The 26,253-nt window shown below is 42.8% G+C and overlaps 1 protein-coding gene across 8 annotated transcripts in view; it reads right to left on the bottom strand.

The window, feature by feature from the left end:
- Positions 1-26,253, bottom strand: part of EHBP1 (EH domain binding protein 1) — a 617,593-nt gene that overhangs the window by 549,442 nt on the left and 41,898 nt on the right. For all 8 annotated transcript variants that reach the window (XM_033936740.1, XM_033936741.1, XM_033936748.1 and 5 more), the window contains exons 4-5: positions 23,844-23,939; positions 4,945-4,998 (exon numbers count right to left, since the gene is read on the bottom strand). In XM_033936740.1, coding sequence (XP_033792631.1) covers positions 4,945-4,998; positions 23,844-23,939 — 150 coding nt within the window. The remainder of the gene's footprint in view (positions 1-4,944; positions 4,999-23,843; positions 23,940-26,253) is intronic.

Raw genomic sequence — 26,253 nt, 5'->3', positions numbered from 1 at the left:
CTAATACAGCAGTCTGCAGGATTGCTGGTGCTATAGCGATCCCTGCAGCTGCCCATCGTCCTCAGTGGCACGTTCTTTCTGCTACGGTCCTTCCCTTGTTCTGACGTCAGGGGCAGGATCGCAGCAGAGAGAACGTTCCGCTGAGGACGACGGGCAGCTGCAGGGATCATTATAACACCAGTAATCCTGCAGGCTGCCGTATTAGCTGCTTAAGGTAAAAGCAGGGAAGCTGGGGGAACATGCAGGCTTGCAGGGGGAGTAGGCCCGAGGAGGAAGAGTGCCTTCACAGCAGGGGGCAGGCCTTCGCGGGGGGAGCAGACCTTTGCGGCAGGGAGGCAGCCCTGTGCAAAGGGAGGAGGAAGAGTGCCTTCACAGCGGGGAACAGGCCTTCATGGCGGGGAGGAAGGCCTGTGCAGAGGGAGGAAGTAGAAGGAGTAAGAGAGGGGAGGGGAGATGCCAGACCTGGGGTGAAGGGAAGAGAGAGATCAAACCAAAAAGAGGGGGAGGAAAGCAGAGGAGAGGTTCTGGACTAATGGAGAGAGAAATGCAAGACCACAAGGGGAAGGATACAAGAGGGGTAGATACTGCTCCAAAATAGGTGGGCAGGGTGCAGGATAGCAGGAGAGATAGTAGGAGAAAGCCTGTACCTAGGGAAGGGGATACAGGAGGTAAGGAAGAGAGAAAGAAGAAGCTGGATATGGGGAGAGACATGAAACAGAGATAAGATGCTGGCCATGGCGGGAGCATAGGAACAGGGACACTACTGGAGAGGAGAATAGGGACAAGAACACAGAAGTGAGATGCTGGATGAAAGGTAGTTCAGAAAAGGAGAGATGGTGGTTCTGTGGATGGTGGGGGTCCATCTCTGCAGCTGCGGAGGGATGGAAATGAAAAAAAGGAAAGATGCCAGACCTCCAGGGGAGGAAAGGGAAACAGAAGGGGAGGACAAAGATGGAAGATGGATGGTTAGCACGGAGAAAAAAGAAAAAAGGAGAGCCTGATTAGAAGACAACCAGAGCCTGGGACCAACATGATTTGAAAAATGACCAGACAACAAAAGATAGGAAAAATAATTTTATTTTTTGTTTTCTGATTACAATATGTGAGATTTGAAATGTGTATCCTTCCAGAGCTGGTGTTAGACCGCGAACATGAGCTAGGATTTAACAGAGAGAGGAAAATAATTTTTTGTTTATTTTGTTTATACCAGAGTGCCAGTGTGGGTAAGAGAGGGCAAAGGGGGTGATGAAGCTATAAAATAAACCCACCAGGATGTTTGAAAAAATAAAACACTCAATTGGGCAGGAAAATCAAATCAAATCAAATCGAAAAATCGATTCAATAGACTAAATCGAATCAAAAATTTTTTTCCTTAATCGGGCAGCACTAGTTTCTACACAGTAGAAAATTAACCATGAATAGTGGAAATGGCAGGAGCAAAAGTTTAATCAGCCTTTTAGTTAATATTTAACACCAAGGTCACCTTTGAATATCTCTGCCTGTCTCAACTCCTACAGTTCTGCCACTAACCTCCAGAAACTTGAGGTTCTCCAAGAGCTAAGAGCTCTTTGTACTGAGTAAAGAGATTCACATTTCACCAACACATAAATAATCATTCAAATGCACACTGCACTAAAAGCCAGATGACCTACATCCAGCTGCTGGACTGCTGTCTGCTTACAGTGCTGTTGAAGTTATTTAAGGCTGTTTATGGAGTGGGAATTCAATATCTTAGCATTGACTCACGTTATGTTAACATTTATTTGTCAATAATCTGCTACAGGGCTACAATTAATCTAACACAACAACTGAGGTTTATTACCCACCTGAGATGTAAATCAACTCTTGCTATAAAATATAACCTTTTAATTGGGGTAACAGTCTATGCACATATAAAAAATGCAACTGGGTGGGGGTAGGGAATAAAACAAACCCCACTGATCACTACCATAAATTTTTATTATCTTCCCCTTAAAATAAAAGGTATATTTTTCTTAACTACTTTATTATACATCAAATTAAACAAGGTCCCATGTGTTGCAACAATGAACTATACAAATGTTGTTAAATATATCTGTGATTTTTTTAAAAATTATAAATTGAACTTTCATATTTACCACTAAGTGGCATTGCCAAGCTTGAAAGCTCTTTGCTGCTTTGATTCATTTGAAAATATCAGGTTCTATTCTAGTCTCTTGTTTTTATTAGGCATCTACTCCCTTTCAAAATGGTTCTAAGGAAAAGCCATATCAGTCTAAGGGCTCCTTTTACTAAGCTGCGATAGCGGTTTTAGCGCGCGCTAGACCCTAACACCAGCATAGTGCGTGCTAAAATTCTGCGTGCGCTAAAAACGCTATCGCAGCTTAGTAAAAGGAGCCTTAAGTAGCTAGTATAAATCTAAGAATCAGCTCAATAAAATATACATATTATTTTGATAACAAAGACAGTTGTTACAATAATGCTTAGCAAAAATAATATCTTAAGAGCACCTCAGAAATCTCTGTATGTAAAATGCCATCTATTTTTCAAATGAAGACCATTCTAGTTTGACAAGTATAAAATGTTAAAAAGATAAAAATTTTACTCTAATTTACTCTAATTTTACTCTAATTTACAACAATTTTAACCACTAGTAAAATATTTGGAATCAAGGATTCTGAAAGAACTTGAAAAATACTCATGTAAACCATGTAATGAATTGAAAATTAAAAATCAAATTTTTTGCTTTTATCACTCCTTTTTCAATTACTGGATTCTTATTTTTGTGGACTTGAGCTCTTTTAGATTTATGAATGATTTTTTTCTTTGTATCTTTTAGGGCCCCTTTTACAAAGCCATGGTAGCAATTCTTCAGTGGCAAATATACTAAAGTCCATAAGAATTGAATGGGCTTCAGTGCATTTGTTATGGGAGAATTATTACCACAGCTTTGTAAAAGGGGCCCATACACTTCTCCCTCCTTATCTGCGGTTTCGCTTATTTGCGATTTTTCGGCTGCTGACTCCGCCGAATTGTTGTCACTGAACCCAGCGTTTCACATTGAAAATTGCTGCTCCTGATGGTTCCTGAAGGAAATCACTGCTCTCAGCGTTGTACGGAGTAAATCGCAGGTCAAGTTATTCATGGTTTATTATCTTTTTCAGGTCTATTTTACTGAAAAACCTCAAATAACATGCAAAAAGTTATTCATGGTTTTTCAGTATTCACAGCTATGTTCTGCCCGCATCCCCCGCGATTACGGAGGGAGAAGTGTAATTAGGAATTTGCCTTATATCTGCTTTCTGTACAAGATTTTCTTGGTTTGTTACTGTAAAACTTTCTATAAATTAAAAAAAAATGAAAAATCATGCCAGAGTATCTTTTAAAGTGATCTGCATAAACTGGCAGCCAATCTAATTTCGAAATCAAAGGACTTACTCTATCAAATTGGCGGGCACCAAAAATCAATTTTGCAGCAACAATATTCTACAATAGCTGTAATCTATTACAAATAAATGTCTGAATTATCCAAATACAGTAGAACCTTGGTTTGTAAGCATAATTCGTTCCGGAAGCATGCTTATAATCCAAAGCACTCATATATCAAAGCGAATTTCCCCATAAGAAATAATGGAAATTCAGACAATTCGCTCCAAAACCCAAAAACTTTAATACAAAATACTGTACTGTATAAAATATACACAGTAAAACAAATAACCTGCACTTTACTTTTGAATAGAATCATGGCTGATATGCGCCCTCATACAGCATGCTTGAACTGTGGGTGAATTGGGCATGATATTTTTATTACGTTCAGCCATGCTCAGTGTGAGATGTGTGTATGTTGTGCACGCTTGAACTGCGGGTGCTTGTATTACATTCAGCCGCGCTCAGCAATGTGATCAGCAATGTGATGCATGTATATTGTGCGTACTTCATGTGACATGAGTATATGTGTTCGTACTGCAAGATAATGCTCATTTATAGAGTTAGAATTTAATAAAATGTTTTGTTCGTCTTGCAAAACACTCGCACACCACGTTGTTCGCTATCCAAGGTTTGATTGTATAGCCAGTAGTCTAAAATGATCATTAAGAAAATAGTCTCTTATACAACAAAGTTGTCTTAATTTAAAAATACCAGTTTGAAATACATTTCTGACTTGCGATTCCACTGAAAGTGTAGTATTTAACAAGACTTCTAGAACCTTAGATATTTTATCAACTGGAAATGTTAAAGAATCTCATGTGGCCTAATGTTGGATAGAAAATCTCACACTCATTGGTTTTGACTGGGCTTGATCTTCCTGAACTGGTGCCAATAGCAGGTTCTCATGTACTCTCACTTCTTATGATGACAGTGTGCATTCCTAGAAGTTATAGTCTGAATTATGATCACTGCCTGATATGCAATAAAAATCTCAGATTGTTATGACACCCTATGACTTTTTCTGTTTTATGCTTTTCTGTTTGCATTTTTTGTATTTTTCATTTGATTTGATATGTTGTATCTTTATAATTTTTTTTTTTTTAAATTCAATAAATTCTTTAATGAAAAAAAAATCTCAGATTATTCTGCTAACTAAGATCTTATTAGCTAAAATCAGCTTGGGGATGGAAACAGAATGAGGCAGGTTAAAGATTAGATAGCATGGAGAAAGGGGTAGAGCACAGAAGTCCACAGATAAGAAAAAAAGTTTAGTATTTTTCTATCCTTAGGATATGTTAGACCATCGGCCTCTTTTACAAAGCCGTGCTAGCAGCTGTGCTGTGCTAACAGCCCCAAAGCCCATAGAGATTTAAAGGGCTTTAGGGTTGTTGCTGCCCGGCTTTGTAAAAAAGGCCTTATACATTTGAAGAAATCTTTTTTTTACATTCTTTCCATTTAATAATTTCAAATGAGATCAAGATTCAATAGACATCACAATACTCAACATGACACATATTTACAAAGTGACATACTTACATTTTCTATAATAAATGTCCACTCCTTGTCTTCAAATTCCTCAGCATGGGGATCCTGAAAAATATTTTCAACTTTAAAATTTGTAGTTAAGAAAAAAACTAATTATATTTTAACAATAAATTATCTCATAAAACTTTAAATATAAAGAATGTTTACAAAGTTTCATTTTTATAATTCAATTTTTTAATCTAATCAACTGGTACTACAGTATTGGTATTACATGAACCAGTGGTTTTCAATCCAAGCCTCAGGATCATGTGAACAGCTGGGTTTTCAAGATATTCACAATGAATATGCATGAGAGAGATTTGCAAACTAAGAAGGCACTGCATGCAAATTTCTCTCCTGCATATTCATCGTGGATATCTTGAAAACCTGACTGGCCAGATGGTCCCCTAGGACTGGATTGAAAACCACTGACACAGGGATCAGATTCTATATATGTCAGCTAAACAACTGGTGCGGACTTGTGTGGCACTAAGTTCGATTCTATAAGTTAGGCACAATGTATAGAATCATGCTTAACACCACTTAAGCAGCATTAGGCATTGCTAAGTGTCCTTTTAAGCACACCGTATTTATGCCAGGGGTTTCTTGGCCTTGGCACCCAAGTCAAAACAGGCACCTAAATTCAAAACACGCCCACTTTTAGGTAGGTACTTTGGATAAGGCATCTAACTTTTAGAGAATCATGCCTACCAAGTAATGTCAATTCCAATTAATATCAATTATGAGGTGTTACGTACCAGCTATTAGCACACATTAAGGCTATTAATCAATTAAATTAGAATCTTACATCGGCTAGGCACACCAAAGTAGGCATCTAATTTTAGGCAGACTTTATAGAATTTGCCCCATATTGATCAATCTGTCTAAGGAGTATAGTTATCAATGTGGACTACCATTAAGATGTGTTATTACAAGTCCCATTTTATGCAATGAGACCTAGTTACTAATATCTGTGGTTAACAGTAAAATAGCAAGAAGGATGCTAGGTTGCATAGGGAGAGGTATGGCCAATAGGAAAAAGGAGGTATTGATGCCTCTGTATAAGACTCTGGTGAGACCTCATTTAGAATATTGTGTACAATTCTGGAGGCTGCACCTTCAAAAAGATATAAAAAGGATGGAGTCAGTCTAGAGGAAGGCTACTAAAACAGAGTGTTGTCTTCGTGATAAGGCGTATGGGGACAGACTTAAAGATTTCAATCTGTATACTTTGGAGGAAAGGCAGGAGAGGGGAGATATGATAGAGTCGTTTAAATACCTATCTTAATATAAATGTGCATGAGTTGAGTCTCTTTCATTTGAAAGGAAAATCTGCAATGAGAGGGCATAGGATGTTAAGAGGTAATAGGCTCCAGAATAATCTGAGGAAATACTTTTTTACGGAAAGGGTGGTAGATGCGTGGAACAGTCTCCCGGAAGAGGTGGTGGAAACAGAGACTGTATCTGAATTCAAGAGGGCCTGGGATAGGCACGTGGGATCTCTCAGAGAGAGAAAGAGATAATGTTTACTGTGGATTGGTAGACTAGATGGGCCATTTGGCCTTTATCTGTCATGTTTCTATGCTTCTTAACTATGCTCCTAAATAAAAACATTCAATCACTCAGGGGCTGATGCATAAAACATTAGCACAGTTTTAGCCTGGTTTTACCATGGGTTTTATTGGCTGAGAACTGCTCTAGCTACAACTTACCTTCAAACAAAAAAGAGGAAACACAAAGAGGTGCCAACAGGCAAACATTTTTTTAAATTTAATTTAAATAAATGTACATTTCACCTTTACCATAATTAGTTCAAAGTGGATGACACAGAATCAGACACAATAAAATCATATGGAAAAATTAAGGACTTCTTTTACAAAGGTGTGCTAGCAGTTGTAGCGCACGCTTAGCACGCGCTAAAATGCCCCGTGTGCTAGCTGCTACCGCCTCCTTATAAGCAGACTGTAATTTTTCAGCTAGCGCGTGCTATAGCATGTGCTAATCGTGTGCGTGCGCTAAAAACGCTAGCGTACCTTAGTAAAAGGAGCCCTAAGTGTTACTGAACATTACCTAATAATTGTCTTTCCTCACATCCTTAAATCTGTCCTGGGGAAACCTAGGCAGTCAGGATTTCAGGATATCCACAATAAATATTGTCACCCTCAGGGATACTCATGCTGCTTTCCAGGTCTGAAGGTGGTGGCTTGTCACAGTTGCTAGCCCTGTGAAAACCTGGCCCAGGGATTTCTAAGGACTGGAGGGAGTCCTGTATCTTGCCTGTGCCCTGCTATTTCCTTCTACCAGTCTTAGCCTCCTCCCTGGTTCCACCCAACTTTTTCCTACTTGAAAATAAACCAATAACTCCCAGAATGGTTACTGAAGCACTTTAGTGTACAAAAGTATGAGGTTCCAACTCCACAGCTTTCTATCTTTTTTCCATTTAAAAGAAAAAGCAAATAAAATTCCCTTCCCTGGTGTTACTATTAAACTTCACAGGCTCAATACATTATAAAGAATTATAAATTGGCAATCTTCTTCACAAGTTAAACATAAGTTACCAACATTACAGAGCATCACCCTCCCCCCTTCTAAAGGTATGGGAAAGTAGTAACTTGTAATATTCCAAGCAGCTTCAAAATCCTGTGCCAAGTTTTCCACCCTGCCTATATATGCTTTGCCCCCCCTTTCCCTTTTCACGGTTTCTTTCAGGGAACATGTACTGTTTACCCAAGCTAACAAAATTTCTTCCTTTTTATATTTCATAAGGCAATTACTTTTCTGTAGCAGTAACCCAAACTCTTGCCTGAAAGTCTTGTCTTTCCTGGCTGCTACGTCTACTCTTTAGAACCTGGTAAAGTTATGAAGGGTAGACCATGTAGCTGCTTTTTAGAATTCCTCAGGCGAACCCACCCAAGTCTCTGCCCATGAGGTAGCAACTCCTCTGGTGGAGTGCACTTTCTTTTTTTTTTTAATTCTTTACTTATTCGTTTTATATATACATTAAACATTATATATATATATATATATATATATATATATATATATATATACATATACACACTAGTGTTTAAGCCCGTTACATTAACGGGTGCTAGAATATATGTCTGTCTGTCTTTCTTTCTTTCTGTGTCTCTCCCTGCCCCTGTCTCTCTCTTCCTTTCTTTCTGTCTTTCTCCCTCCCGCTGTCTGTCCTTCTTTCTTTCTGGTTCTCTCTCTGGCACCCTGTCCGTCTTTCTTTCTTTCTGTCTCTCTCCCTGCCCACTGTCTTTCTGTGTGTCTGTCTTTCGTTCTAATGCGCTGCTTGCCTGCCTGTCTTTCTGTCTCTCCATGGCCCCCTTCTGTCTCCCCTCACCCAAAGCAAACCAAGATTGCTCCCAGGCCCCCTTTCCCTCTCCGTCCCCTCCACTTCCCTGTGCAGCAGCAGCAGCAGAATTTCCCTCCCACCCTTCCCTGTGCAGTAGCAGCATTTCCCGCCCTTCCCTGTGCAACAGCAGCATTTCCACCCCCCATACACACACTTCCCAGTGCAGCAGCAGCAGCATTTCCCGGCCTTCCCTGTGCAGAAGCAGCATTTCCCACACACACACACTTCCCTGTGCAGCAGCAGCATTTCCCACCCTTCCTTGTGCAGCAGCAGCATTCCACCCCCACCCCCCCACACACACTTCCCTATGCTGCAGTAGCATTTCTCAGTCTTCCCTGTACAGAAGCAGCATTCCCCCCCCATCTCCCACACACACTTCCCTGTGCAGCAGCAGTATTTCCCAGCCTTCCCTGTGCAGCAGCAGTATTTCCCTGCCTTTCCTGTGCAGCAGCAGCATTTCCCGGCTTTCCCTGTGCAGCAGCAGCATTTCCCGCACTCCCTTCCCAGCCGCCACATTTAAATTCAGATAAAAGCGCTGCACCGCACTACCGCTGGCTTCAGCGTCTTCTATCCACTGCGGCCAACCCTAGCGGAAACAGGAAGTAGTCAGAGAGGGCGGGCCGCAGTGGACAGAAGACGGCGAGGCTAGCAGTAACGCGGTGCAGCGCTTTTCTCTGAATTTTAAATGCGGATGAGCCGGGGAGAAGGAGGAGGCTTTAAAGTACAGTAGCTGGTTTTGGCAGTGAGTGAGGGCGGGAGGGGGGAGTCGCTGGCTGTGCTGTGTCTCTCTGTGTTCGAATTCGGCACGGAGGGACACAGCACTTGTCAATGGCCACCGAGGTCGGCAATCGGGGGGGAGAGGGGGGGCGAGGACGCAACTCAGGAGACTGGGAAGGTGTTGGCGGGCGGTGGCGGCGGGGGCCTCCTCCTGCAGGCGCTTGTGTCTCAGGGGGGTCTGGCTCATCCCGGCAGGGAGAGAGCTTGCCTGTGCTTCCTCCCAGCAGCAGTTGGTGAGTGAGAGCGGGAGGAGGGGAGAGGCCAGAATGTTCCCTGCCGCCAGGTTCTAAAATGGAACACGGCCACGGATCACATACCACAGCGGCAGGGAACACGCTGTTTTAACAGCGCATGCGCCGGTAATTTTTTACTATATAGGATATACATATATATATATATATGTGTGTGAATTAAGAGACTTTGCCACTATTTAACAACTTAGAGAAAATACAAAAATTAGGTCACTAGACCAAAGAACTTAACATTGCTCAGACTCTAATATAGCTCAAATATTGTGAGAAACAATTCACAAATTCAGAGAGAATATACACTCAGAAAATACAAATCAAATTACAACTTCAAATTATTACTTGGACTTTTCTGACTGGGGACAGTTGGCTATACTTCACAATGAAGTACTAGGCATTATTATTCCCTTTCCTTCAAGAAAAAATTGAAACTGGAAGGGTTCAAAGAAAAATAAGAATTTTAATCCAAAAGGATCACACATTTATAGGGGTATCTTAATTGAGATTTTGCTCCCAGAGCAACATGTTGCTTTAATTCTAGAAACCTTTTCCACCTGGTCTGAGTTGTTTTTGAAACGTCTGGGAACATGCAGATCTTACTTTCTAGGAAGGTCACCTCTTTAAGGCTAAAAAATAGTCTTAGAAGTGCCTCCTTGTCTTGTTGAAAGACAAATATTACCAGAACAGTCGAACAACAAATGACTTCTTCCTTTGAGGTCTCCAGAATTTAAGTAATATTCAAAGGGCTTGAGGACTCAGGTAAGACCAATAAAGGAGAAGTCTTCTTTTTTGATATTGGTAAGAAGAGCACAGTTACTTACCGTAACAGGTGTTATCCAGGGACAGCAGGCAGCTATTCTCACATATGGGTGACGTCATCAGCGGAGCCCGGATGCGGAAAATCACAAACAGGCTTGCTTGAAGAAACTAGAAGTTTCGAGTCGACCGCACCGCGCATGCGCGAGTGCCTTCCCACCCAGCGTAGGGCGCGTCTCCTCAGTTCAGATAGCTAGCAGAGAAGCCAACCAGGGGAGGTGGGTGGGTTGTAAGAATAGCTGCCTGCTGTCCCTGGATAACACTTGTTACGGTAAGTAACTGTGTTTTATCCCAGGACAAGCAGGCAGGTTATTCTCACATATGGGTGATCTCCAAGCTAACCAGAATGGGATGTGTTGGCAATTTAGGAGAATAAATTTTGTAAAACTGTTTGGCCAAACTGTCCATCCCGTCTGGAAAAAGTATCCAGACAATAGTGAGAAGTGAAAGTATGAACCGAGGACCAAGTAGCAGCCTTGCAAATTTCCTCAATAGGTGTAGATCTGAGGAAAACTACTAAAGCAGCCATTGCTCTAACTTTATGGGCTGTGACTCTACTGTGTAGGGGTAATCCAGCATGGGCATAGCAGAATGAGATACAAGCAGCCATCCAGTTGGAGATGGTACGTTTAGAGATAGGATGTCCCAACTTATTTGGATCAAAGGATATAAAAAGTTGAGGAGCAGTTCTGTGTGGTTTGGTGCATTCCAAATAGAAGGCCAAAGCATGTTTACAGTCCAGAGTATGAAGAGCTATTTCTCCAGGATGAGAATGAGACTTTGGAAAGAACACTGGAAGAACAATGGATTGGTTGAGATGAAATTACGATACCACTTTAGGGAGGAATTTAGGATGAGTTTGTAGGACCACTTTGTCATGATGAAATACCGTGAAAGGTGGATCAGCAATTAAAGCTTGCAGCTCACTGACTCTTCGAGCAGAAGTGAGGGCAATGAGAAACACCACTTTCCACGCGAGATACTTCAGATGAGCCTTGTCAATTGGTTCAAATGGAGGCTTCATCAGTTGAACAACGACAACATTGAGGTCCAAATCACAGGAGGTGGTTTGAGAGGAGGTTTGACATTGAAAAGTCCTTTCATGAATCTGGAAACCACCGGATGAGCACAGAGAGGTTTCCCTTCAGTAGGCTGATGGAAAGCCGCAATCGCACTGAGATGGACTCGGATCGATGTAGACTTGAGGCCAGAAGTGGATAAGTGCAAAAGGTAATCCAAAACAGAAGATAAGGAGGAATGTTGAGGCTCCTTATCATGAGAAAAACACCACGTAGAAAATCTAGTCCATTTTTGGTGATAGCATTGTCTAGTGGCAGGCTTCCTAGAAGCTTCTAAAACGTCTCTTACAGATTGAGAAAACTGAAGAGGAGTTATGTTGAGAGGTACCAAGCTGTCAGGTGTAGAGACTGAAGGTTGGGATGAAGGAGAGACCCTTGACTCTGTGTAAGCAGATGGAAAAACTGGAAGAAGGTATGGCTCCCTGCTGTTGAGTTGATGTAGAAGGGAGTACCAAGGTTGTCTCGGCCACCGAGGAGCAATCAGAATCATGGTGGCATGATCGTTCTTCAATTTGACCAGAATCTTGAGAATGAGAGGGAATGGAGGAAATGCATATAGGAAGAGATTCGTCCATTCCAGAAGAAAAGCATCTGCCTCGAGGCGATGAGGAGAGTATATCCTGGAGCAGAACTGAGGCAGTTTGTAGTTGTGGGGAGCTGCAAAGAGATCTATCTGAGGGGTTCCCCACTGTGAAAAAATGTGATGAAGAGGAGAGGAATGGAGGGTCCATTCGTGAGGTTGCAGAAGACGACTTAAGTTGACCGCCAAGCAATTTTTCGCCCCTTGGATGTAGACAGCTTTGAGGAAGGTTTTGTGGCAGATTGCCCAGTCCCAAACCTGCAGAGCTTCTTTATAAAGGGAGGCAGATCCCGTCCCTCCCTGTTTGTTGATATAATACATGGTGACCTGGTTCTCCGTCCGAATGAGGACTACCTGGTCGTGAAGAAGATGTTGAAAAGCGTTGAAAGCCTTGAAAATCGCTCTGAGTTCCAACAGATTTATGTGACACTGATGATCTGTACTGGTCCAGAGGCCTTGTGTACGGAGACCATCGAGATGAACGCCCCAAGAATAGGCCGAAGAATCTGTCATGAGGACCTTCTGATGAGGGTGCGTTTGAAAAAGCAAGCCTCTGGAGAGATTGGAAGAGAGCATCCACCAATGGAGAGACTGCTTCAAAGAAGGAGTGACTTTTATATGTTGAGAAAGTGGGTCGCAAACCTGCGTCCATTGAGATGCCAGGGTCCACTGGGGGATTCTGAGGTGAAGTCTGGTAAAAGGAGTCACGTGTACTGTGGAGGCCATGTGACCTAGTAGGTGGGATCTCTTCGCAAAGGGAGGTAGGGGAGGGTCATTGGTGTGGGCAGACTTGATGGGCCTTGGCCCTTATCTGCCGTCACTTTCTATGTTTCTATGTTACCATCATGTGTCTCGCTGAGATGGAAGAGCGGGAAGACACTGCATGACAGAGTTGAAGTAGAGCCTCCAGACTTTGTTGTGGAAAGAATGCTCTGAGTTGGATAGTATCCAAAACAGCTCCGATGAATTGTAGATTCTGTGAGGGCTGAAGTTGAGATTTGGGAAAGTTGATTTCGAATCCTAAACTTTATAGGAACCAGGGAGTCCGTTGGGTTGCTACAATAACCCCCTGAGATGTTGAATCTTTGATGAGCCAGTCATCGAGGTAGGGAAATACCTGAAGACCATGGTTCCGTAGAGCTGCTGCTACCACTATCAGGCACTTGATTGAACACCCTGGAAGATGAAGCCAGGCAGAAGGGCAGCACTCTGTATTGAAAATGCAGATTCCCCACCCGAAATCTGAGGTATTGACAGGAGGCCGGATGAATGGGAATATGAGTGTAGGCCTCGTTGAGATCCAGAGAGCATAACCAGTCGTTCTGCTCGAGAAGGGGATAAAGGGATGCCAGGGATAACATGCAAAATTTTTCCTTCACCAAAAATTGGTTGAGAGCCCTGAGATCCAGAATGGGCCGCAGATCGCCCGTCTTCTTCAGAACAAGGAAGTAACGGGAGTAAAAACCCCTGTTCTGCTATTCCAAAGGAACTGGTTCGATGGCATGGAGACGAAGCAGGAGCTTGAGCTTCCTGAAGAAGGACGGTCTTGGATGGACTGGAAGGATACTCTCTTGGAGGAAGCTCTGGTGGAACCTGAATGAAATGAAGAGAGTATCCTTCCTTGATGATGGTCAGTACCCAGAGGTCGGATGTAATTGTCATCCATGGGTGGTAAAAATGATGGCGATGACCTCCTATAGGGGGAACAGAAGTCACAGTCAGAACGGTAGAGGTTATGCTCTGTTTTAAACAGTCAAAAAGGTTGAGTAGCCTTAGGTGCAGCAGGTTGAGATTTTTGTTGCTTCTGAGGCTGCTGTTTCTTAGGAGGAAGGCGATTGTAAGGAGCCATCCTTGGAGCAAAACACCTCTGGTAAATAGGAGCAGGGCGTGCAGGCTTGGCAGGAGCTGGCTTTGGCTTAGGTCTGATAATAGAAGCAAAGGATTTTTCATGTTCAGACAATTTCATGGTGGCTGCCTCGTTAGATTCATCAAAGAGGTCATTGCCTGCACAAGGAATATTGGACAAGCGGTCCTGGAGATTAGGGTCCATGTCAATGGTACGAAGCCAGGCAAGGCAACGCATGGCTACAGAGCAAGCAGCTGCCAGGGAAGACAACTCGAAGGCATCATAAGACGACTGAAGGAGATGTAATCTGAGTTGTGATAAAGAAGCAATGACTTCTTGAAATTCAAAGTGTTTCTGAGTATCCAAATAACTCAGAAATTTAGGTAAAAGAGTTATGAGGAACTCAAAATAAATAATAAAATGGAAATTATAATTGAAGACTTTAGAGGACATCATAGAATTTTGATAGATGCAACGTCCGAATTTGTCCATTGTTTTCCCTTTCCTTCCAGGAGGAACGGTGGTATAAACCTTGGAAGGATGGGACCTCTTTAAGGAGGACTCCACAAGCAGGGATTGATGAGATAACTGTGAGTTGTCAAACCCTTTGCGATGTACAGTTTTACACCTAGAGTCCAATTTGCCTGGAATGGCTGGTATGGTATAAGGAGTCTCCAGGCATCTGGAAAAAGTCTGAGACAAAAGCTTGTGAAGAGAAAGCTTAAGTGATTCTGCCGGAGGTTGAGGTAGATGCATGACTTCGACGTACTCCTTAGAGCAGGGGTGCCCAAACTTTTTGGGCTTGCGAGCTACTTTTAAAATGACCAAGTCAAAATGATCTACCAACAATAAAATTTTAAAAAACACAACGCACACTGTACGCATAGAAAATGTTAATTATCATTCCTATTCCGGGGTTTTTTCCAAGAGGTCAAAGCAGATGACTCTATGCACTGTCACCTCAGTAACAACCATACAAAAATAGACAAATACCCACCCCCTCCCTTTTTATTAAACCACGATAGCAGTTTTTAGAGCAGGAGCTGCGCTGAATACCCAGCGCTGCTCTCGACGCTCATAGGCTCCCTGCGCTAAAAACCTCTATTGCGGTTTAGTAAAAGGGGACCATATCGTAAAATATAGACAGCAGATATAAATTCAGACACATTTTGATCACTAAATTTAAAATAAAATCATTTTTCCTATCTTGTCTGGTGATTTCATGAGTCTCTGGTTGCACTTTCTTCTTCTGACTATGCATCCAATCATTCTTCCCTTCTTTTAGCCTGTATGCTTCCTCTCCTCCTGACCTCATTCCCCCCCCCAACATTTTCTTCTTCTCTCCCTGCCCTCTCTTTCTTTCTCTCTTCATGCCCCCTTTCTTTTTTTCTGTTTCTCTTCTTTCCTTCTGTCTCCCTGCCTGCCCTCTTTCTCCCTCCCTGCCCTTCCCCAAGCCACTGCCACTGCCGCTGCCATCGGATAATAGGCCCCCAAAGCCGCCAGCCAAGCTCTCCTTGCTTCGGGCCCACCAGCATTCCTCTCCCCGACGTCAATTTTGCCGTCGGAGAGGAAGTTCCGCTGGCCAGAACTTCCTCTCCGACGGTAGAATTGACGTCGGGGAGAGGAAGGTTGATCGGCCCAAGATCGACCTATTGGGAGAAATGCTGCCGGGTCCTGCCTTTGAGGAAATAGAAAGTAGGCAGTACCTGGCAGCAAGAAGAGCAAATCGCAAGCTTCACTGACCTGTCTCCCGCTTTAGCCCGCGAACGGGGCTCTAACATGTGCGTGCCGGCTTCCCTTCTCTCCCCCCCCCCCCCCCGACATAACTTCCGGTTTCAGAGGGAAGAGAAGGGAAGCTGGTACAAGCACACGGTTAGCCCCCGGAGCATAGGTTCTTCAAGCCGGTTTTGTTTTGTTTTTTAAATGTTGAGCAGCGGAGGCAGCAGCAGAATTCAGGAGCAGGCCAGTCAGGAGGGGAAAAAAGAGAAGGGAAGAAGGGAACCCGCTCTGCGATCGACTGGGGTCGCCTGAGCGAGCGACCTGTCGATCGCGATCGACGTGTTGGGCACCCCTGCCTTAGAGTATTTGGAACCAGCATTTAATTGAAGATCCAAGTCAACAGCCATCTGACAAAGAAAAGATGAGAAAGATAGCTGATCCGACAATGCTTTGCCTCGAGAAGGACTCGAGGTCATCGAGGCAGCCTGGGTCGAAGATGAAGCTTCGGCAGGAAAAAAGGCATTAAAAGAATATGGAGACTTGGACAAAGCAATGGAAACCGCTGCATCCTCGAGGTATGGAAGTGGAGACCTCGATCGAGGAGCCGGCGGTCTAGTCGAAGTAGGAGTAGATCGAGGCTTACTGGAAGGAGGACGTTCTTTTGAAGAAGAACTATGCCTTGTAGTATGCCTCGATGAAGGCCTCGATCGTGAACGGTGCTTGGAAGTAGATCTCGAAGATCGAGGAGAATTCACCTCGGAGACAGAAGCAGCCGATGCCACCAAAGAATGGATAGGACTGGAGGCTGTAGATCGAAGCTCCAGAGGCTTGATGAAGGAACCTCGATGCACTCCCAAAGACTCTGCTCCTTGAATAGAGTGTGAGGATTCCTGCCGAGGCACTTGAAAGATTCTGCTCCTTGCTTCACATGCTTAGATGCCAGACCAGACAGTCGCCGAGACTCTGCTCCCTGCAAAGAGTGTGTAAGCTCAGACTGAGACAGAGGAAGCGGCTCGACCTCGCGGGAGTCTGCTGAATGTCCAGAATGGAGAAAAGGAAGAAGCTTCGGTCCCATATTAGTAAGGACCTGAATGAATTGCTTCTCCAACATGGTCTGGAAAGAAGCCGGCAAGGATGGATCTGCATCTGAAACCAGACCACCTGCTTTGGTTGGAGGTTCCACCGAGGCAGTGTAAATGTGCTTCAACTTTGAAGTCTTAGGCACTTTAAGCACCACCGCTGGAACTTTCTGCTGAGCTATCTGACCTGAGACAACAGGGGAAGATACAGCAAATGTCGTCGAAGAGAGAGCCTCTGCAAACGAGGAAGGTTTGATGAGGCTTGAGGTGGAAGCAGTAGAAGCAGGAGGAGTCTCGGTCGAAGGTGAAGCCGAGGTCACCTTCGAAGTCAAGGGATCGGAGGAAGAATCCATCCTGAAGAGCTTCTCCACCAAAAGATGATGACGTTTAAGGGCTCGCGGTTGAAGAGTAGCACAGCGCTCGCACGACTTCGGTTGATGATCTGGCCCAAGGCACTTGAGGCACTGACGGTGTGGGTCTGTAAGGGAAATCACACGCTGGCACTGGCTACACTTCTTGAAGCCCGTTACTGGCCGGGACATAGAAGGAAAAATGGCCGCCGCAAAATTGAAGTCCTTGGGCAGTCAGACGGAAGATTGAAAAAAAAATTATTTTTTTTTAACTAGAAATAAAAGAAATAAAATAAGAACAGCGATTCGTGAAGAAAAAAAGACAAACCACTGTTCAGAGAAGGCATGAAGTAACGAAGTTAAACGCAGAGAGTCAAAGACGGACTTCTTGGCTCCGCGGAAAACTGAGAACTGAGGAGACGGGAAGGCACTCACGCATGCGCGGTACGGTCGACTCGAAACTTCTAGTTTCTTCAAGCAAGTCTGCTTGCGAGCTTCTGCATCCGGGCTCCACTGATGATGTCACCCATATGTGAGAATAGCCTGCCTGCTTGTCCTGGGATAATATATTTTATGGAGAGGAGGGAGTCCAGTCTCCGGATACTTGAATACTTCCTTCAAAAACTTATAAAATAAGTGCTTTGGAGACATTGTCAGCACTTTAGGAAAGTTAAGAATCCTGGTATTCAACAATTTAGTATAATTTTCCACTTTCCGGACGAACAATAGTCTGTTCTGTATTATAACAGATTGAGAGGACTGTAACCCTTGGACTCATTGATCCAAGTGGTCTATTTCCTCCTCTATTTTATACAGTCTTTGAGCACACAATTTATGCAGGGAGTCTAAAGCTGTCCAAATTGACTCCAGTGTAATTTCAGCAAGTCTTACCAGTGGAAGGACTGAAGAAATCTGTGCTTCACTTGATGAAGATTCTGGTGCCGTCTCCGACTTTGATGTTCCAGCCACAAACACAGGTTGAGAAGTTGGCAAGCCCACAAACTCCGTAGCCGACGCCGATTCTCATCCCTGTAGAGCTCCCATCACTCCCCAATCTCGTGACTGCAGGGGAGGCGCTAGTCCTGCAGGACTAAGCGAAACTTAGCTCCCAAGTGCTGAGACCTCTCTCTGACTCGGCATTGCCGGTTCGCCCCTGGGTGAAGATGTAATGAAGCCCATTATAACCTCCTGTCGCATCGAGGTAAGTTCCATCTGCTAGGCTGAAGCAGCGGCTCTTCCTCTTCTTTTTGGCATCTTTAATTCAAATTAGCCTCGAATAATCAGATAGGAAATAGAATATTGGCAGGAGAGAATTTCTCAGCGTCCTCACAATGCAACCATCTTCTCTCCATGGAGTGCGTTTTCAATGTGATCTGCGACTGCTTACCATAGCCCAAATATGCAGAGGTAATGGCCATTTTAATCCATCTAAAAATCAAGGTCTTAGATGCCGGCCTCCCGTTCTTAGTCTGACTGGTCAGAACAAAAAGGTGATCTGTTACGCAAAACTCATTGGTAATATCGAGGTATCGGAGAAGCACTCGCTTGACATCAACCCCAGGGCCTGCAGATGAAGCCACGCTGTGGGAGTCATACTCTGTAGCAGTTCTAAAATCTGCTTCTGGAGCTTCTGTCTCCATGGCTCTGGAAGAAAAACCTAGCCCAAGGCCGTATTAAATAAAACAAAACTCCAAGGAAATTCAGGTGCTGGATCAGCTCCGGTTGACTCTTCTTGAAGTTGACTATCCTTCTCAAGTCCTGGAGGAGTTGGACCACTCTTGAAACTGCCTGTTCTCCTTCCTCCCTGGCGGGGCTCTGATTAGCCAATTGTCCAAACATGGGTGCACTTGGATCCCTGCCCTTTGGAGGTGTGCAACTACCACCACCATAACCTTAGTAAAGGTGTGGGATGCCGCTGCTAAGCCAAAGGGAAGAGCAGAGAACAGGAGATGCTGCTCCAGAACAAAAAAACCACAAGCACCTCCTGTGCGCTGGAAATGGGAATATAGAGATAGACTTCCATCAAATCGATGGAGGAAAGAAATTCCCTCTGCACCACTGCTGCTATGACCGACTGAACAGTCTCCATGTGGAAGTGTGGCACTCCCAGTGCAGTATTGACTGACTTGATGTCCAGAACTGGCCTCCAGTCATCTGAGCCTTTCTCTGGCATGATGAAGTATATGCTCGAGTGTGATTCTTTCTCCAGGACTGGCTCTATTGCACAAAGATCTATTAGCCTTTGCATCATTACCCGGACTCTGAGAGTTGTCTCCAGCCAGCTGGCTGGAGAATTTACAAAAGGGTCCAGGAAGGGAGGCAAAGAAATCTATTTTGTAACATTCATGAACAACTTTCAGGACACAACAGTCTGTGTCAATCTGAGCTCAGGCCAACCAATAGGTTGACAACCTGCACCCTATCTGGGGGGGAGGCTTGGCCCTTGTCCTAGCATCATCGTGCTTTCTTGGAGGCTGGAGAGGGGTAAAGCCAGAGGCTTGCTGTCTCCTGCCCCTGCTAAACCTCTGCCATGATCTCTGAAAGGATCTCTGCACCGCTTGGCCTCTCAGACCCCAAGCCTTCCAGCACAAAACAAAACCATAAGCCTAGGAGCGGTCCTTAGGCTCAACCATGCTCTGCAGCTACAATCAGCAAAGAAAGGGAGATAGGCCACAGACTCAAGGGAACCAAACAGTACAACTAATCACCTGTTAAAAGTAGAAAAAAATACTGGAATCTTCTATGTGACCCCACAGCATATACTAGTGATGCTGGGCACTGGTCTGACCCACTGACCACTGGTCTGACCCAGCAGCGGCAATTCTTATGTTCTTATGTACTGCTAGAATTCAGTCTTTTCTCTACCTCCACCTACTGATAGGAAGGGATAATACCATTTGCTCAGAACAGTACAGCTGATGCTAAGAAAAGTAGAATAAAAAAATTGTAACATGTTAGGGTAACGTGAAAAAAGTCTGTTCGAAAAGAAGATGAGAAAAGAATAAATGAGGAAACAAAAGACAAAAGAGGAGACAGTATGGAAATTGAAAAGAGAAGAAAAAGACTAATATAAGAAGTTTGATTTTCTAAAGTATCTAAGGAGCCATACTGACCAAGCATCTGCTTAACAAGAAGTATTAGTGCAATTATACAGTTTTAGAAACTAACTTACATAGGCACTTTTACTAAGTACCTCACTGAATATCTTGCTCAATTACTAATTCATTTAAACTGACAGAGATTAGGTCAAGTGTCTTTTGTTGACAATCATGTCCTGGATTAGTGAGGATATTCTTAACTACATCATCAGTAATCTCCTAGCTAGCAGCAACAGATTTCAACAGCCACTTAATGCATGTCATTTCTGAAAACACACAGACATCCATTTTGGAATCTATTTTAGTCCTTCAGCTGATTTTCTGTTCTTTAATGTTTAAGAGAGTCATATCCAGTCATGATAGTTCCAAAGACAGCATACATAGTAACATAGTAGATGATGGCAGATAAAGATCCGAATAGTCCATCCAGTCTGCCCAACCTGATTCAATTTCATTTTTTTTTTTCTTCTTCTTAGCTATTTCTGGGCAAGAATCCAAAGCTCTGCTCGGTACTGTGCTTAGGTAACAACTACTGAAGTCTCTGTCAAAGCTCGCTCCAGCCTATATACTCCATCCCAGCCATTGAAGCCTTTCCCAGCCCATCCTCAACCAAAAGGCCATATACAGACACAGACCGTGCAAGTCTGCCCAGTACTGGCCTTATTTCTTCAATATTTACTATTATTTTCTGATTCTAGATCCTCTGTGTTCATCCCATGCTTTTTTGAACTCTTGTCACCGTTTTCCCCTCCACCACCTCTCTCGGGAGCACATTCCAGGTATCCACCCTCTCCATAAAGTAGAATTTCCTTACATTGCTCTTGAGTCTACTACCCCTCAACCTCAAATTATGCCCTCTGGTTTTACCATTTTCCTTTCTCTGGAAAAGATTTTGTTCTATGTTAATACCTTTCAAGTATTTGAACGTCTGAATCATATCTCCCCATACCTCCTTTCCTCTAGGGTATACATATTCATGGCTTCCAGTCTCTCCTCATACGTCTTTTGGGGCAAACTTTCTATCATTTTCGTCACCCTCCTCTGGACCGCTTCAAGGCCTAAAATAATGTCAATAAGGTAATCCAGACACTGTTCTTTGAATGTTTTATAATTTTGATGATAGTTAGGGTACTGTTACTCTTCCCTCTCCTGGAGGCATAACCTGGTGTTGTGTTTTCAGTATTCCCATAATAAATACTTAAGTCAGAAAATAATTAGGGGTAGCATGGTGGCATGCTGCTGATAAATTAGCTCCACTGCACTCTTCCCACCAAGTAGTAGTATCTGCTCCCCAAGGCAGTGATTACCTGCCATAAAGTAGTTGAAGTAACAGAAAGAGATAATGGTCACTGTGGATGGGTAGATTAGATGGTCACTTGGCCTTTATCTGCCGTCATGTTTCTATGTTTAAGTGATGCCTGGAGAGTTCCCAGACCCAAGAAAGGTTGTGATGCCAAAGCGATGAAAGCCATGGGATAAGAGGTAATGTCCTATTATGGATTAAGAGGTGGTAAATAGAGAGAAAACTGTGAATAGGGTTAAATGGTCAATATTCTCATTGGAAAAAGGTAGACATTGGGGTTCCCCGGAGGCTGCTTTTTAAAATATTTATAAATAATCTAGAGATGGGAATAACTAGTGATATAATTAAGGCCCCCTTTTATGAAGTTGAGTTAGGCTTTTTTATTGCCGGCCGCAGCAGTATTAGCTCCAACGCTCATAGGAATTCTATGAGCATCTGAGTTTTTGCCACCAAGGCCAGCGATAAAAAAACCTAATGCAGCTTCATAAAAGGGGGATAAATTTGCTGATGACACAAAGTTATTCAAAACTGTTAAATTGCAGGAAGAATGTGAAAAACTGCAAGAGATGTTTAATGTGAGCAAGTGCAAAGTAATGCATGTAGGAAAGGGTAACCCAAACTATAGATATGGGATGCAAAATTCTACATTAGGAGTTACCACCCATCATTAATGATACGTTGAAACCCTCTGTTTAGAATGCAGAGGCGGCTAAGAAAGCAAACAGAATGTTAGGAATTATCAAGAAAGGAACAGAAAACAAAAATGAGAATGTTATAATGCCTTTATATCATTCCATGGTATGAACGCACCTGAAATACTGCGTCCAATTCTGAGCACCACACCTCAAAAAATATATATAATGGAATTAGAAAAAGTACAGAGAAGGGCGATGAAAATAATAAAGGGGATGGAATGACTTGCCTATGAGGAAAAGCTAAAGTAGCTACAGCCCTTCAGCTTGGAGAATAGACAGCTCAGGGGAGATACTATATAATAGTGGACTACAAAATACTGAGTGGAGTGGCACATGTAGATGCAAATCACTTGTTTACACTTTCTTAAAAAAAAACACCAGGACTAGGGAGCATGCAATGAAGTTACTAAGTAGTAAATTTTAAATAAACCGGAGAAAATATTTCTTCACTCAACGTGTAATTAGAGGAATTCATTGCCAGAGAACATGGTGAAAGCAGTTAATTTAGTGGGATTTTAAAAAAGGTTTAGATAAGTTTCTAAAATTCAAGTACATAAGCCATTATTAAGATGGACTTGGGAAAATCCGCTGCTTATTTCTAAGACAAGCAGCATAAAATCTGTTTTACTCTTTTGGAATCTTGCCAAGTCCTTGTGACCTGGATTGGCAAGATACTGACCTTAATGGACCTTCGGTGGTCCCAATGGACCAACTCTTATATTTTCATCTTACCTATATTTGGAGGCATCTCTTCCTAGCTTCAAGGAACCCTCATATATGAGTATATAAACTACTTCTTAATTTAGGAGTTTTATAAGTTCTTTCCATGATTTTGCCAATAACATTGTTCCTGCTCTAAACTAACATCTCTCAAATGCAGTAGCACCTATCCATTTCCCAGGCTGTGCACTTCTCTAAAACATTACATTTGATGCTCGGTGTCTGGTGCAATAAGATCAGACACTGCTACTTTTGGAATGTTAGCAGTCACCTGAAACGCAGGGTGGAAACATCAATGGCTTCAGCTGTTTCACTGCTGTAGCGCTGTATCATTACTTAAAAATCCAAATGCACCCTCCATCTCTCCTAACTATGGCCCTATTATCACTGCTCACCCCCAGTTCTGAAGGCCAATCCAAAAGTCTAGGCTTCCCTTCTCCTGCTTCTGGATGTAACCCAAGACAGTGGGGGGAAAATGCCACACACTCATACCAGCTCCAGTACTGCCAATACCTAACCAGAGAAAAAGAAATGATTTATCTGCCTCCATAGCGTCTTCATGTGAATTTTAGAAAAAAACTAAAAACTTATCCATTTCTCAAATATCTGGGTAGTTAACTTTCATGTCTATGGATATGGATATGTTAGCAATTCATTTTGTTAGATATATTTTTTCTCTAAGTTATATAATTTCCAATCGATTCAATTGTATACATTAGTATAATCTTTTGCTATCCGCATAGAACTTCACAGTTCTGTGGTAGTATACAAGCTGATTGTTATGTTATGTCCATAGCTGAGTATAGTAGCACCCTCAGGCTGTCCCCTAGCAGGAAAGGACTCTCGGACAGAACTGTCACTGAAAATAAGCTGCTCTCTGCAGAATCATGCCGCAGGGCATCTGCCAAGCTTCCATTTTAGGGTAGGAAGAGAGAAGAAGAATGGCAAGTGAAAAGGGATATGTAGCAGGAGAGAGAAAGCAGCACAGAGGAATAAAGGAATTAGCAGAGAATATTTTGTGAAAAACTGTCATCCAGCCATAAGCAAGAACAAATGGCTTTAGTCACCAGAAATGTGATGTGAGAACCACTGTGCCAGAATGTGGCAGATTTAGTTTGCCATGTAATAAGAATCACATGGACTATAAACCTTGTTAATCAACAATTCAATTATTGCTTCAGTCCAAGTCAATACAAGAAATATGTCTATGTGGTTTTATCACTATTTTAACACTCACCTTAAAAAGTGTCACAGTGATTTCAATATTTTCAGGAACAGGCCAAACCACTACTCCACGATAAGGATTTTTGATCCCAGGTTGCCAACTATGAGCCTAAGAAAAGAGAAACAACAAATTTATGCCATACTCTCTAAAAGCAAAGATACTTACCTATAGCAGATGTTCTCCAAGGTCAGCAGGCACATATTCTTACATGTGGGTAACATCATCCATGGAATCTGGTACAGACACTGCTAATGCACTGTCAATTTAAATATTTAGGCAATGCCCATATCATGCACATGCTGGTGCCTTCCCACTTGAAATTAGCTTGCATGACCATCAGTTCAGTAACTAAAGCTAAGAAGCCAACTAAGAGAGATGAGCGGGTTTGAGGTATAGCTGTCTGGCCTCAACGCTAAGGCCTCAAACTGTCTATCCAACCTGCAGTCCTGCAAGTCTTTAAGTACTATTCACTGAGAAGGCCACTGTACCACCAAAGGAATCCACCTTTGGTGTGACAAACAGCTGCCTCAGATCCGGTAAGAAAACCCCCAAAAATAAAACAAGAAAATCAGAAAAGATCAGATAACTTCTGAACATGCTTTCAGAAGGGAAAAACTGAGAGGCTACAGCACAGTCCACTGGGGAAGGAGGAGGAACCAAAGAAAATGATTGATGCCTTCTGTAAGTCGTGCAATTTGGGGGTGACTACCCAGCTGTTCAGGACTTCTACATCCGTTGCACTGGAAAGCATAGACATAGTCATGATTTACAGTCATGTCGTTTATGAAATACACACATAATACCTGCAAAGTCTCTTAACCAGTGCAGAGTCCAAATACAGCCAGTGCTCACGCTTCAATTAAAACCAGGTGAGCACACTCCCAGAGGCTGAACTCCTTCAAGTGTTAGGGCAGGCTGGCCAAACAGGTGCCCTGCAGCAAGAGTGGCCTGCCCAGCTACAGACCTCAGAACATTGAGTCTACACCTTCTCCCAGGCAGAGCTATCCCAGATTTACTGGGAACCTCTATAGTACTCAAAGCCTGGAAAAGAAGTTGGTAACACCCAAAAATAAGAAATTTAAACAGAACAGATGAAAAAGACACTTTTCAACTGACTTGCAGAAGAAAAAGAAACTAAGGAGAGAAGGCAATGAGGTGGAGTTGAAAATGAAGTTCATGCATTTTGCTTTCCTCGCGGGTAAAGATGCACTACCCATAGGTTCAGGACTCATGTGCTTTTTGCAGTGAAACAGGGAGGAAGAGTGGAAGGGTAGCAGTCCTGACCTGAGAGACAATCAAGATGTACAGAGTTGCCATCTCTATACAAGTCAGAATTCCTTTTAATCCAGCTAGGAGATGAAAAACCAATTCAATTTCCCTTTATAACTCACAACAGATACCACCTGCACACAATGACAGCACTAAGTTTCACACAGGGATACCTACTAGTCAGTGTTCTATAAAGGGGCTGACATCAATTTTTTCAAGTTTTTATTAGTCTTGATAAACCACTGATCTCACATAGCATCTCAGCAGTTTACAATTAAATAAAACAAAAATAGTATAGTTGCAGCTATAATAATCAAAAATAATTAGCTACAAACTATAATAAAAGAAAAGAATAGGAGTAAATAAAGTAGAAAAATAAGACTATATGAATATGTTACATTCAGAGATAAAGAATTAAAAGTACTAAATCTAAGTTTCAACCTCTCTGACGTACAAAACAAGACCATTAAATTGTGCCACAGGAATCTGTGCTGGGACCGGTGATATTTAACTTATTTATAAATGATCCAGAAACTGGAATTACGAGCGAGGTGATTAAATTTGCAGATGACACTAAACTGTCCAAAGTTGTTAAAACGCATGCGGACTGTGAAAAACTGCAGGAATACCTTAGGAATTGGAAGATGGGTGTCCAAATAGCAAATTAAATTTAATGTGGACAAATGCAAAGTGATGCACATTGGGAAGAATAATCCAAATCATAGTTATCGGATGCTAGGGACCATCTTGAGGGTCAGCGCTCAAGAAAAGGATCTGGATGTCATTGTAGACAATACACTGTAGCCCTCCGCCTAATGTGTTGTAAAAAACAACATCAACATTAAAGTCCTAACCAAGCACTCCACCCCTCACCTAGACCTTCTAGCCTGCCAACTCTCTGACAACTCTCTCACAGGAACTCTCAACTGCCTTCTCTGCTATGTCACACCAGGAAAATGGAACACCTCTAAACAAGATCTCGAAGAATTTATCTTCCAGAATTCCCTATCTTCCACACATAACCTGATCCTAGGAGACATTAATCTCCATCTAGAAGACCACACCTCCAATCAAGTAGCGGATATTCTTTCTTTCCTCAACACCCTATCTTACCAGATACTCAATCCTGAACCCACACATGAAAAGGGACATC

The sequence above is a fragment of the Geotrypetes seraphini genome, chromosome 3, assembly GCF_902459505.1.
Source record: "Geotrypetes seraphini chromosome 3, aGeoSer1.1, whole genome shotgun sequence".
Classification (NCBI taxonomy): Eukaryota; Metazoa; Chordata; class Amphibia; order Gymnophiona; family Dermophiidae; genus Geotrypetes; species Geotrypetes seraphini.
The sequence above is the reverse complement of the archived record's forward strand: the minus strand, read 5'-3'. Positions and strand labels throughout refer to the sequence as shown.